The 14,338-nt window shown below is 36.5% G+C and overlaps 1 protein-coding gene across 1 annotated transcript; it reads right to left on the bottom strand.

Annotated features, from left to right (window-relative positions):
• Positions 1-274: 274 nt before the first annotated feature.
• On the bottom strand, positions 275-8,534 carry LOC135695894 (uncharacterized). Its single transcript, XM_065215105.2, has 11 exons — positions 8,360-8,534; positions 7,811-7,874; positions 7,001-7,165; positions 5,667-5,738; positions 5,186-5,329; positions 4,596-5,021; positions 4,141-4,321; positions 3,306-3,517; positions 2,620-2,706; positions 1,367-2,338; positions 275-918 (listed from the first exon to the last, which is right to left on the bottom strand). Exons 2-11 carry the CDS (start codon positions 7,872-7,874, stop codon positions 755-757), a joined length of 2,487 nt encoding a protein of 828 aa, XP_065071177.2. The 5' UTR covers positions 8,360-8,534; the 3' UTR covers positions 275-754.
• Between the last annotated feature and the right edge of the window lie 5,804 nt (positions 8,535-14,338).

Raw genomic sequence — 14,338 nt, 5'->3', positions numbered from 1 at the left:
AAAGTGTTTTAATAGATCCTTTAGGAACACTTTTAGGGCTCCAAGGAGTCAAGGCCCATCAGGAGTTGCTCGTACGGTGACTATAAAGCCATTGAACCAGAGGTTGTTTGATCTCGACTTCATTCTCTAGGATTTCTGCCTCTTTTTAGTGTTTTTCAAAAGACTAAATACTTGATAAACAAGAACGTGGCAAGTCTATGCCAAGAGAATGGATGGCAAACACAGCCCCGCAGTTAAACAACAGAAGAGCGACATGAAATAAAACATTTCATAATTCACAATTTGAAACGCATAAATATAAAATTCGACTTTAATCATCAAAACTGTTATTTGGATCATCAAAAATAGTGTACTAATGAACAAATATCAAAAGTTGAAAGTAAAAGATTCCTTCCATGAGGAATTATTGTCAAATCGGTAAGGTAAGGTTTCGCTACACAATTGAAAGTCCCAGAAACCTACCAAAAATTATCATTAGGGAATTAGTAAGGATGTAAGTATTGTGAACCAGAGATCAGTTTTTCGGATTGGCTTCGTTGGCTATCAAAATAGCAAATTGGTCTTTTATTGCATTAAATCCAAAACAAGAAAATCTTTCTATATAGATTATTTTGTTAAGCTCAAAATTCTTTTGAAAATCTCAATTTCGACCCTAAATGAACAAACTTGATTGGTTCGCGAATAAAGACTGAAACATTCATTACATTTAGCCATCCCTTCACGAATGATTACCAGAATCTACCCAAAACATTAATTATAATAAATCATCAACTGCCATGTCTAGAAATTCTTCATCTAAATCCGGGTCGAATCCTTCAATTCCAGATCCGGAGTTACCACTCGATTCATCGGCATTTACTTCTTCTTCTGTTTTGTCCTTAGCTTCTGCCTCAGCAGTTTCAGTCTCGGATTCAGAAGCTGGAACAAAAATATGTTTCAATTGAATATAATTCTCAACATATCTAAAAATTTGAAAATTACTGTTTACCGGTGTGTCATGAAAGTCTTTAATGCCATATAGGCAGAGCTGTCCACGCTATTTGGTGTATAGGTTACTGCGATCATATCTAAAATTTATATATCGTGCTTTCCCTGCTTTTACCAAGAATGCGATCGTGGTACGGTGCTATAAATATTTTTTAATGGTAGACAAATGCTTTCTTTGGTTCGTACAATACCAAGAAAAAATGCATATATAGCAATGAGGTGATGTGAAGCTTGTACAAAGAAGTAATGAAAATAAAACACCAACAAAAAAGGACATAAAACACCAACAAAAATGTAATATTTGCAATTTCCAATCACGAGAAAGATCATACATAAAACGATTTAAAAAACACAGAGAAAAACAGCGGTTTCAATCTACCTGTGCTTTGATTTTTTTCGGCTGCCTTTTCCACAATTTCGTCAGCACTCTCCTCATCCTCTTTCTCTTCTGCGGGTTTTATTGCATTTTTTGTTTGAACATTTGTAATTTTTTTACCAGCAAAGGTGATGCTAAATGGCCTATCTTTTTTGCCTCCTAGCTTATGTTTTTTGAATCCCGGGATGCCATAGTAATTTGGTGAAGCTGGCGAAGGCATCACTGGCTGCTGAGGTATTTTGACATCTGGCTTTTTGATTTGGGGTAAACCTGGATTCATATTAGCTTCTTTTTTGGCCTTCTTTGCTTTCTTTTTACTTTTCAACTTCTTTGGAGTAATCTTTTTTAAATTCTTATTCTTTGATAGAGGCAATGGCTCTTCCTCCTCCTCTTCTTCGTCTTCTTGACCCTCAGGAGGTCCTTCTTCCCCTGATTCACCAACGGACAGCTCTTGCTCTCCAGATTTACCCCCCTCTTGTGCGGGTGGAGGTTTCACTTTCTGTCCACCGCTATTATCATTGTTTCCACTATTCTTATTTTCTTTATTCTTATTTTCTTTGCTCTTATCATTTTCTTCACCCGGCAGTTGTAAGGGCTTTACACCAGGTACTTCTTCCACTAACTCTTGGCCAGGGGACGATGGCACCCTTAGAACTGTGATCTTTCCTGGTTCAGCATTGCCACCTTTTCCTTTCAATCGTGGTTTCTTTAGTCCTGGTGGTGGCTCAATCAGTTTTTCAGTGCCCTTGAGATTCATGTTAATCTTCTTCTTGTTTATGTGTTTCAGTGCTTGCTCCGTGAGATTGTTCAATTTCTCACCAAGGTTTGGCGGTAAAGATTCTAAGTTTGCAATGGATTCTGGGGGCTTCAACCCCAGCTCCTTCATTCTCGACATTGAAATCGAGGCCAACATGTCATTGTACACATCTTCTGTTGTCTGCTCCTCTTCCTCTGTTTGGGCTTCACCGACAACAACTAAGATTCAAAAAAGCTCATTATCAAAAGACCAAAATATTTAAGTATTAAAGTATTGAAAAATACCAGTTTTGAGGCCGTTAACAAAACTAGTATCAAAGGAGAAAGTTACGAATAATTAAGCTTTTTATTTACTTCCAACAAAAATGCTTTTACATATCGATTTCCACAAGCAGTTTTTTAGATTCATATCAATAAAGGAATATGTCTTCCATTGCGAGTGAACTTTCTCTTAGATGGCCTAAGTTACAATCTGATTTATAAAATATTTGCGCAGTTACCTGGCATTGTGAAGTTTGGAGCGATGAATTCGACTGGCGGCGTCTCTGGCGCGGGTGGTTTCTCGGGTATTGGCATTTCAGGATCGACTAAAACAAAAAAATTGACTTCAATTCTAGTTGTAGCTAACGGCAATAAAAAAACATTCATGTAATTTCTCTGAAAAAGGAGATGTGTTCTTTCTTTGTAGCTAACTGCAGGAAAACGTATAGAAATATTCTTCATACACCTTATAAATAACAAAGATTGTTGCTTTTGTATCACATGTATAAATGTTAGTTATATTTTACCACCAACATCTGCGCAGATGAAGAAAGTAAGGTTGTGTTGACATGTTCTGACAGCAAACATTTTTTCGTAAAGCATAAATTCCACTTAAACAGAAACAGTCTGGTTCTCCAGACCAGTTTACGGTCTCAACGTCTAGCAGCCGGTAACCCGACCATTGCATGCTGTTGCAATTGTTCATGAGAAGAAAGATTATAACAAGTGTGCTGTTATGTTTTAGGGAAAAAAAGACCTTTTGATCAGAAGGAATACTCATAAGGAAAGAAAGAGCAAACATCATTTATTGATTCGACTGCTTTGGTTTAAATTTAAATTTTTGTTAAGGAAAGAGAAATAAATTGAAACGAAGACAAAAGGCACCGGTGACACTCAATACGAAAATTCCTGCATGATGGCATACCTAATGTCTTCTTGCACAAGAAGTAAAACCTATCTTGACAGGAGAATGTGTACCAGTTTCCTTCTGGGTCCATGGCAACGCAGTCTTCGTAATGTCGCTGAACTTCATCGTATGCTTGATTTTCTTTCCAGTTTGAGTAACTGTTGTTTGAGCCGTCGGTCCAGACAAAGGAACCTTCTTGTGATCGGTCATTTAGACCTAGCCATGTAAAGCTGTAGAGACAGGGCGAGTAGACGTAGTGATAGATATAAATGTAAACAGGTTGAGTACAGCACATAGGCCTACGTTGCTATTTCAAAAGGAGCATCTCTACTCTCAGCTCATCACAAAAGTGGACACAAGTTTTTGCAACATTAAAGACTAGAAATTCGATAGACAAGAATTTAAAGAATCAAGTGCAAAAAAGGTCATTGTAAGCTTGGTGGTGGAAATTCAAATGATATAGATTGAAGGAGAGTTTTTTGCAGTAGCATTCCCTTTCCCAATCACATTTAATCTATTAAAAAACTTGGTTTTCAACTTCCTAAAAAAAGAAAAGGCCGATATTCTTTAATTTATAATTTCAATGCTAACAGAAATTCATATTTTGTATTAAAGCCAGACCCCCTTCCACAGGGGTTATTCTAACAAATAACACCCCGTTAATGCATTGACAAACTAACATTTAACCTTCTTCCTTCACAAAGGAGTAACCTTTCACTAGAATATTTCATCATATCAATAAGCTTTTAGAGGCAAAGTCTTTCAAAACAACTTAACTACACGATTCGAAGAATATTTTACAGATTCTTGATCATCGATTTACATACTTCGCAAAGTATTAACACACACCCACCCACAAAGCTTGACTTCATTCATGATAAATTCTTGTTCTTCGACTGACGTCACACTTGCCAGCTCTCCACCTTCTAGCTGACATTCCTTCTGTGCATCCATCCATGTCTTGTACTTGGCTATGAGTCGGAAGCAAATAGGGCTTTCACCAGTTTCATATCTTCTCCACAGCACATCGCATTCTGCAAAAACACATTGAAAAAGGTCAAAAAACTGTCGCCTTGTCAACAAAACATCAAACGAAGTTATAAGGGAAAGGAAACAGATGGAAGCAAGGTTTTGTGCCGTTTTTCCTTCTCCTTTTTATCTGTTACCTATCCTTTATCTATCTGCAAAGTCGCTGAATCAGAATATTAACATAAAATTTCTGAATTGCTTGCAATTTATAAGCATTCTTACAAATCTCTTTTCTCAAATCATTTCATTCAAACATGAAAGAAGTTCAGCAAAACTAACCAATATAGCTGAAGACTTTTTCAGTAGCAAAGTTTGGATTTCTTATCATCCACTTCGTTTCAAATGGGCCATATTTCTCGTTAGCTGCTTCAACATAGACCTTGCCAGGTGCGGCTTTCGGGTACTTCACGGCTCCTATGAGCTTCAATGAACCAATGTGCACGGGTATTGGGAACTCGTAGCCAATCCAATCATCGTTATCACTATGGGCAGACCAGCCACTTGGCATCCACATTGTGGATGGGTCATCATCGAAGGCTTTAGCAGCATTGAACCCAGGATCATAGTTGGAGCTTGCATAGGCTGAACTTGTGTCTGTTGTCATCGTTAGGTTGACGCCTCTAGCCCGGTAAAACTCAATTTTCGATATCATCCAGCTTGGGTTGAACGAACTTGCAGCTCGCAATCGCCAGAATTTGTGGTATGCTTGAAAATGAAATAAAGATGAGTAAAAGGGGTGCCAAAGGCACAGAAGGAGTGATGCTCTTGTCTTGAAACCTCCAACATACAATCTGTTGAGGAATAGCGAAGAATAGAATAGACGAATAACCTGTGGAAAAGTAAAGTTATTACAGCAGAAGACGTCTTACATTTGACTTTTGGATCACAGAATTTGCATGACCTCCTACAGTATGAGTAAGTGTAAGACTCGTGCTCCGCGCAGAAACACGGTTCCTTCGCCTTGGCACAAACTTTAAAGACATCAGGATGGTCCCGGCAACCGGTGATTCTACCTGGAAGTGAAAGAGCAATGCCATCTAGTGATACTCACAGACACAATATAAATGCAGGAAAAATATAATATGCAACAAAAAAACAATATCATCGACATATACAAGAAGAAAACTCTGATTAATGATGAATAAAATATCATCGCGATAATGATATTAAAACTAGTACTAACGTTATCAAAGATAAAAGTAAAAAAAAAGAATTGCTCTACTTGTATCTAAAACAGCTATAAAAATATTGCTGGTATAAAATGGTGATATCATACAAGTATGATGCAGCTAGGACAAGCCGTTTTAAAAGGATTTTAAGAAGAAAGGGAGGTTAAAAGAAATGGCATACTTTCGTGAGCCTGGGCTTCGGCTGACTCTACGTTCAGAGGATATCTAGGAGGATCACCAATTTCCGTCGTGTCTGTTTGGAAGGAAAAGAGATGTTATAGTTCTGAAAGGAAATCTAGGAAAATCTTCAAAGAAACTCTGCGACTTCAAAAATTGGCAGGCATTTTCTAGGATAACGAATGCCAAAAATATGAGCATAATAAACCTAAACTTTATGTTAAAAAATGAAACTGAATTAAATAAGAATTATTTTCCATTAACACAAGAAAGTTGATGCTAGCATAAGTTTTTATCGTATTTTTCGACGGGCTTTTTAAGCAAGCTCTGCAGATGGTGATGTGGACAGTACTTCCCACAGATAAAAACCGTTGTTCTCTGTTTCCGCATTGCAAATGAAGATCTCTTTTAGGCATTGTGTCGCCGTCTTTTCGTTGAAATGAATCAGAATTCTCTTTGGAGAAATTGCCGACCGATTAATTATAGACGCAAAATTCAGTGATCTTTGAGACAGAAAATTTGCAAAGACGATGAATGAGAGCTAGTTATTCATGAGGATCTTGCTGGAACGGCAGCTCATAACGAATGGGTGCACATGAAGCAAAAAGATAAGCCGTCCTTCATTCATTAGAAAAACACGAGCTGCAAAACATTTTTTTTTATAAAAACACACTTAATAAGAACACGAGGCTCTATTTGCCAAAAAAATAAGAGCAATGTAAGTACATGGCCAGCTTCAGATGAAAATGGAGAAGAGACAATGTGTTTTAGAAAAATTACTCTCAGTTAGCAAAGCGGGGCAGATATAATCATAAAAACAACAGCTACAAGAAATGTCACGAGGAGCCGTTATTTAGTAGTCTTCGAAATAACTGATTGTATGAAAGAACATAAGAACACCGAGCCATAAGTTGTCCAAAAATAAGAACATTTGCTTGCTGTTGTTATCGAGGAAGCTTAACGTAACTTCTAAAGCATTCTTAGTTGAAAACTGATCTTTCATAAACAAAAAACCAAAGATATATAAAACCCACAAAGTATGATCACTTGTTGACATTGCAACTTGCTGCATTTGAATCGAATTCGCATTATAAGATTAAATCTAGAAACGATTTTTCCATTTTATATTTTGTCTTGGTCTACTGATTGTATAAACTATTCCTTGGAAACAAGAAAAAAACCGGGCTCGGGTATTGGAGCTTTGGTCATAAATCATTGTCATGCAAGTTCATCGGAATTTGTGTGTATGATAACAATTTCCATCTTGATTTTAGAACGATGAACAATGAACATGAAACGAGAGTTTTTATCATGCAAAATACACAAAATGCATCTTACTTTGCCCGGTTGGTTGTTGATCAATGAGCTCTATTTTTCCAGCAGCTTCTTTAGGAGCATCACCCCCCGTTGCGGACTTCTCATTCTTTGGAACTTTCGGGTTGCCATTCATCACATTGTAGGGGGGTGCATTGCCAACTGAAAGATTCTTTGGCCTTTTCGCACCTAACGGCAAACGAGAAAAGCATGACAAAAGTGCCTTTAAGAACTTTTTGAAGATTAAAAATGAAACTCAATGAATTAAAAAGCATTACTAATACACTTGAAAAGTCGGATAACAGAAAAATTATTAGCGCTTTCATTATTCTTCTAGAAATGAGTAGGAGCGAATCAGCAAAGGAGAAGGGGTGAATTCTCATGAAAATCATGAAAATGAAGATGCCTAAAATTTCTTAATTTTGAAGGGAAAGCCCTGCTCCGGGATTAACTTAATTCACTGTGAAGGAGAAGAAAGACAAAAGGAAGAACGGGAGACCTCGCATAGAGAGAAGCGGCCTATTCAGAGAAGGGCAAGGAATGGGGATGAGAACGGTCGATATAAGGGTATTATCTTTGATTAGAGTATCTTATCGCAAAGTAAGAACACAGAATTTTTATATTATATTCTGATTCTTTATCCTGGAATCCTTCATCCTAATTCATTAAAAAGCCTCGATTTCCCAATGGATAGTAGGCTCATCAATAAAGTGTTTTGCAGGGAACGAAAGATCATCTATATAAGACCAGTTTCTTTATTAGAAGTTGCCGGCAGTGATGAAGAACGGGCACAAGGCCGATTCTAGAATACAAAAATGTCGAAATCGAACTCACCTAAAACACATTCTGTAAATAAGCAGAAACCTAAAATGACTACAGCCAAACGTATTAAAGTCATCTGAAAAGAGAAAAAGAATTTGTTGAAGAATTTGAAAAAGAACTCATTGAACGTTTGATAAACAGAAGGTGCATTTGCAATGACCACACAAACTAACTTTACTCTTAATTATATTTTAATGATAGCTTTAAAAAATAAAGCAAAGCTAGAAGTCAGGTATGCCAGAAGCCTTACAAAGAACTTCAATGTTTATGACGTGCATCGCAGAGCAAAGCTCAAATAAATTTGACAGTCTTAAGGCTTGAAAATACCACTTATGTCAATAGTGGACGCAAAAATGCCGGGTTTAGTTAGAATGGCATGAAGGAGAAAGAATTTATCTGCAATTAATTGGTAAATTTTGTGAAAAATATCAAGCTCTTAAAGAAACAGATTGAATTTGGGACAAATTGCAAGGATGTCCCATTAAAAAAACACCACATGGGGCCTAAATTTTAAGATGCGAACTGCTTAAAAGCAAACTCAAAATTAGTGTGAATACAAACCTTTTAAACCTTGTAAATAAACTATTTTTTTATTCTGTGACTCAAAACTGCATCCTGCAGGCAGGAACAAATAAAAGAGTCCTAAAATCCAATTATCATTCAGAGTTAAACAGGAGCTAGAAAAAGATAAAGAAACTTTAGAGCGCGATTTTTGACAGCCGAGCCTGAATCGTGATCACAAAGCCACTGGTGACCACTGGACTTGAATGGAGCACCTGAATGATTATGAACCTGATTTGAAAACAGCCTTGATCATTGCAGAACATTATTCGGTCATTCTTTTGGGCGTGAAATGCTATTGTTAATTTGTTGGGTGTTGCTGGTCGGGTAGCTGGTGGCTTATCTGTTTTTCTTTAGGAGGCTATTAGGAGAGAGGCACGAGCAAAATGGTAGCTTTGATATTCAGAGGGAGCTGTTGTTCAGTTTTAAAGCCAATCAGACCGAAGCAAATAACAAAGCAAATCAACTAGGAAGATTCTAGGCTATTTTGTTGGAGTTTAGGAACGGACATTTGTGTCGAATTGAAATTTACTGATAAAGTAACTTGAATGGGAAACATAGGCCGATCCGGACATTTGCGCTAATGTAAATATATTGGGGTCAGACTTAACCTTAAAAATACAAGAAAACAAGTTAAACAGTTTACAAAGAAAAATACGGTAGTTTTTTCCGGCAACATTCAGCGTTTTCCGGTCCAGGCCTAAAAACAAAGGGCAAATGAGAGATATACAGCAAGAAGGGCCGTCAGCTTAAGGTGGGACAGTTATTGTTGATTTCCCCCGTGGATCCGGGGTGATTGAAGTACTTTGGAAAAAATATGGCAGCATTAATACGTTTCTAGAAAAAAATAATTGAGGTAGGCTAGGTCACATACTGTATGAGTTATGTGTGAGGGTGGCTCAGTGGTTGAGGTTGTGGACTAAAGATCCAGAAGTCTGGGGTTGGATTCCCTTCCATGACCAAACTTTCACTTAAGAGTGAGAGGTTGCCAGCTCTTTGCAATTCCAGACTTAGGAATCACAATGGGTGATCACATCGAGATGAAGAGCCAGGATAAGCACTTTTCGATAAGCATAGCTTTTCAGTGTCCTAGAAACTACATTTAGAAGCTTGGTAGCTACAATTACAAAAAACAAGAAAGTGTGATTTAGGAGCATTGATGCAACGGTTTGTGAGCTAAGGCAAAAACATCACGATTGGGTTCAGACCTTAGGTGCTAAACCATGAGGGGTTGGTTGTGATGATTTTGCCATTAAAATTTATTCTTAATGTTAGGGTTTATGGCTGTATGAGAAATATGTTTCTAGTCTAGGGGGAACTCAACTTCGAACAAAATTATAAAACGATTGAAATGAAAAGCACTAACATCAATGAGATATTTTAGCATTTCAGCTGAAAAAAGCAAAATGGTTGCATTTTCGCTATGGATAATAAAAAAGAGACAGTGTCGCCCGTTTGGATTGACAATAAAAATATCTACCATTTGATGGGCAAAATGCTTCGATACGAGGTATGTTCACGTGATAATCAAAATTATCATTTTGATGAGGGGAAGCTCGAGAAAAATTATTCACGTGGATTTAGGTTATAAGGAGGATTGAATTTTCGGCTTTCCCTTTTGGGCTATACCCGTGAAAAATCGAAGGTGGCTGGGAAAAAATCTTTGGGACAAGATTGCACATCCAAGGTGAATTTTCTAATGCTTGCAAATTCACCAGAATGACAAAGGATGAATTGATACACGTGGTTATAAACATTTCTCATTATGATTCATGCATTTCTTTCAGAGCAAGCAATCTGTATGTAAACAATCTTTTGGTGGTATAAAGCTTAAAATGGCTTTGAAAAAAGCAAACATCAACGCTTTTCGTTTGACACTCTTCAGAGTATAAAACGTCAGAATATAGATCGAAAACTCTACGCTTGGAAATATATATATATATATATACCCAGTTGTGGATCCAAATACCCAGTTGTTGATCAGAAACGCGAGCACATGACTGTTGAAGTTGCCCAATCAGTGCTGCTTGCCTATTGAGAATGTTACCAATGGAGTCCTAAGGTGAAAACGAACTGTCTGCACAAGTGGGCTTTTCGTGTTTACGTAGATAGATTCCCAAACTGCTAGATGGAATGACGATCGGGCTTTACCAATAATCCGAAACATGTTGTCATTATAGTTTTCTGCACAATCTGGGTTTTCCAGTAAATGCTGCCCGATAGCAGAATCGCATGGTCTAGTTTTACTTTTAGATCTGCAAGACCGAGGTGGCTGTTCTCTTAGGAGATGCATTTATTTTTTAATACTAGGCGGAACATGTTGTTTTATTCTATCCTCCAATCTTTGGGTAGTGCGTTCTATGTAGCCAGAATCACACTGGCCCGTAAACTCATATATAACTGAACTCTTTTGGGTGGTAGGAACGCATTTCTTTTGAATGGATGGAAGGGCTTTTTTGTACTGTAAACAATTTGTGGATCCATAGCAAAGTAACAATTTGTAACGTCCTGCTTTATCTGACTCTCAAATAGCAAGGATATGTTACCGATCCAGGGCAGTTTTAGATATACCGGGCACTATTGCGGACAAAATTTTACATCAACCGAGACATTTGCTATTTTCTCTTTAATGTAAACTGAAATGACATCCTCTGGATAGCAGTTTTCCAGGAAAATCTTTGTAGTTGTTCAAGTTCCGAATCGAGTTTAGACTTGGAACAAATTATCAGTGCCCTGCCAGTAAGCGTTTTGATGAGGTTGATTTTTCTTTGTTTTGGGCAAAACAAACTCCATCGAGTGTATAACCCCGAAAATGTGGATTTACAGTATACACGTAAGAAATGGTAAGAAATCCAATGGCAAGGAGTTCTTTTTCTTCCTAACGAAAATAAACCCCTGGCTTGGCTTTAGTACACTCAAATTTTTGCTTTTTTCAAAGCCATTTTTAATCTGCATATGATATGTATGTATGTGTGTCTGAGTGTATGGTGTAGAAACCATAATATATATTAGGAGTAAACTATGGCTTTACTAAGTGAAATAAAAAGTCCAATATCCTAGAAATCTTTAAGGATCGCGTAACGAACCGGACTACAGACAAATTTGACCGCAGGTTTGTAAGGTTTTTATTACAAACCTTGTAAATATTAAATATTTATTATAAAATATTTAAATCGAAAATAAATAAATTATATTATATTATATTATATTATATTATATTATATTATATTATATTATATTATATTATATTGTATTATATTATATTATATTATATTGTATTATATTATATTATATTATATTATATTATATTATATTATATTATATTATATTATATTATATTATATTATATTATATTATATTATATTATATTATATTATATTATATTATATTATATTATATCATATTATATCATATTATATTATATTATATTGTATTATATCATATTATATTATAGCAAGCCACTTGTGACCTTCATTGATCCAGTTGTCCTTTCTGTTTGTGCGAATCTAATATCTTGCAAAAAGTACTAGAAGCAAGGCATACTGTGAAATTTCACCTGAAATTTATGATTTGCTCCCGGGAGGGTGGGAGAAGCAGATGTTCTAGCACAGGGGTATTAAACGTGCGCCCCGTGGGATAAAACAATACGCCCCGCGGGATAAAAAAACCAACCAGCTTAGGGACAATTCAATGTCGCCCATAAGATGAACTTAAAAGTGCATAAAAGACACAATCTACAAAAGTTTAACAAGCAGTTAAGCTACATTCTCCGTTAAGAACGCACAGACTAAGATTCAGAACGAACATTTAAAAATGGATATAAAAATGGGTAAATCGATAAAGTCTGAGAGTCAATTTATACCTGGAGAATTATTATGTACATGTAGGAAATAATTTTAAGCAATTCATAGATTTTAGTAAGCTCATCTAGTCTTAAAGTGTAATAAAATCATTTTCAGTTCCAAATATCTGCAACTTTAAGTCATATGCCTTGGCACGATCATTGTCTTGTCATAACAGTTGTAATGCACACATTTAAACGATAAACTTATTGCCCATTTTTGGTTGAACCTTAATATTCTTGAAATCTTCAATTTTGAGCCTTAAATTTTTCCCAAGTTATTCTCAAACGATTCAGGGTAAATTCTCTTAGAGCGAGAGAAGTGAAGTTCAAAGCAACCCCCCCCCCCCTTCCGCAAAACAGTGACACATTCAAATCATAAGGTTGGTTCTCTGCTGTAAAACTTTTAGTTTAAATATTATTGAAGTTCAAAAATGCAGATAGATTTAGATAAAAACTTCCACCAAAGTTTTCGCTTGGCTATTATTCTCAATTTATTTTCAAGAATCTTGGCAGCTTGAGCCTCAATATTTTCTAAACTCTTCATTAAAAAGAAAAAATACGTGTTTGTTTTTCTTTGCACAGAATCTGGCCCTTGAAAAAAAATGAGTCTGACTTTTGCCGAAGAAAAATGAATCATAAAATTATCATCACGTTTCGAATGTGCTTTTGGCAAAGGAATTGAAAAAGTGCCAAACTGTGCCACTTTTTTGCAACTAAAAGATGAATGAAATGGAAGATGAAAGAATCCACGTAAAACCAAACAAAACCTAACCTTGCATTCTGTAGCCTGTTTCAAAATTACTAGCAAAGATAGAGTTATAAATTTTCAGTATGATCTAAAATGTGTTGTTAACTATAGGCAGCCCGAACAAAACCTGAAATTTAAAAAAAATTTTGCCGTAAGCCTTGTTCTGGTTGACACATTCCAAAGACGGGTTTTCACTTTTACAATAGAAATTCTAAGAGACAATTCTAGCTGGAGAGGTTAATATAACTCAAATATTCTTTCCTGAGAAAGCTTAGATTTAGCAGAATTCTAATTCCCCAGGAAAAACCACCAGTCTAATCGTCAATAGAGCAAATGAACAAGAGGCAACGATGTTCAATGAGAGCAATCGAATTGTGAGCCAAATTAATGAAAATAAGGCCTAATTTGTCCGATTTAGCAGTCAGCATTACTATACTGTGGTCTTATCAAGTCATATCGCCGTACTTCAGAGGATTTCCTTGCAGCATTGAAGAACTGCGGCAATAGACTTTCCCTGTGTCGATGTATTCCTGGGCAGGCAAAGTCGCTGAGGCGCATAGGCAGACAGGTCTCGTAACGAAGCAAACGAAGCGGCTCGCATTACCTCATCATCGAAAAACATCGCGAAACTTGATACCCACTAGGTAGTAGCTAAGCATATCGCAAAAGTAAATCGCAACAACAAACGCATGGCTGATTTCAATAGAGGGCGTTACGCTGTAGACGCAAGTTGCGATCAAGCGTAAAGCGAATTCCAGATCTTTGTAGTAATGTGTGCAGTCGCATATGATGTAATGATATCGGGTGATAAAAGCGACATAGGCCGCACTGCAGACATTCAAGAAACATCTCGGAAAGGATCAGTCTTGCCAAGATGCAACTTGGAGAAAGATACAAGCCGAGCGAAATGGCCAGGACATTCACCACTATACAAAGCAAGGTAAGAGCACTAAAATATATTTATCATCCGGATGTTAACTAATTTCAAATTCTTTTATCGTAGCAAGGACTTCAACCATTTTCAAGTCTTAACGCAAAGATGACAATAAGGAATACTGGATGGCCTTTAAAATCGGAAGGGAACTACAGCAAAATCATCCGCATTCTCAATACTCTAAAATGAAAGCTTTGGTTAATCTTTTTATTGCAATTTGCCAGTGAAAATACGAATTTTAATACAATTCTTTTTAGACAAGATTCTAAAACATTACGAGGTTGCAAAGGGAATGCAGCGCATCTCATTGGTAAATAACAAAGCCACTGAAAGAAACCATGGTAAAACTGTAGCCATAAAACGTAAAATAAATTCGATTGGACAACGGGACAAGGAAGATAAAAAAGGACAAGAGAGCCGATTTATGTACTGAGCGGAGGCAAAAGTAGCTAC

Source organism: Rhopilema esculentum, chromosome 14, assembly GCF_057945365.1.
Source record: "Rhopilema esculentum isolate cy_ngs chromosome 14, ASM5794536v1, whole genome shotgun sequence".
NCBI classification, from domain to species: Eukaryota; Metazoa; Cnidaria; class Scyphozoa; order Rhizostomeae; family Rhizostomatidae; genus Rhopilema; species Rhopilema esculentum.
Note: the sequence above shows the minus strand (reverse complement) of the source record. Positions and strands in the feature narration are given on the sequence as shown.

Excerpts from the sequence above, each read along its gene's own strand:
- LOC135695894 (XM_065215105.2), bottom strand. The coding sequence starts at position 7,874 with ATGACTTTAATACGTTTGGCTGTAGTCATTTTAGGTTTCTGCTTATTT. Across the intron at positions 7,166-7,810 it reads ATTTACAGAATGTGTTTTAG|GTGCGAAAAGGCCAAAGAAT; the intron begins GTGAGTTCGATT and ends GTTTGCCGTTAG. Across the intron at positions 2,707-3,305 it reads CTTGTGCAAGAAGACATTAG|TCGATCCTGAAATGCCAATA; the intron begins GTATGCCATCAT and ends TTTTTGTTTTAG.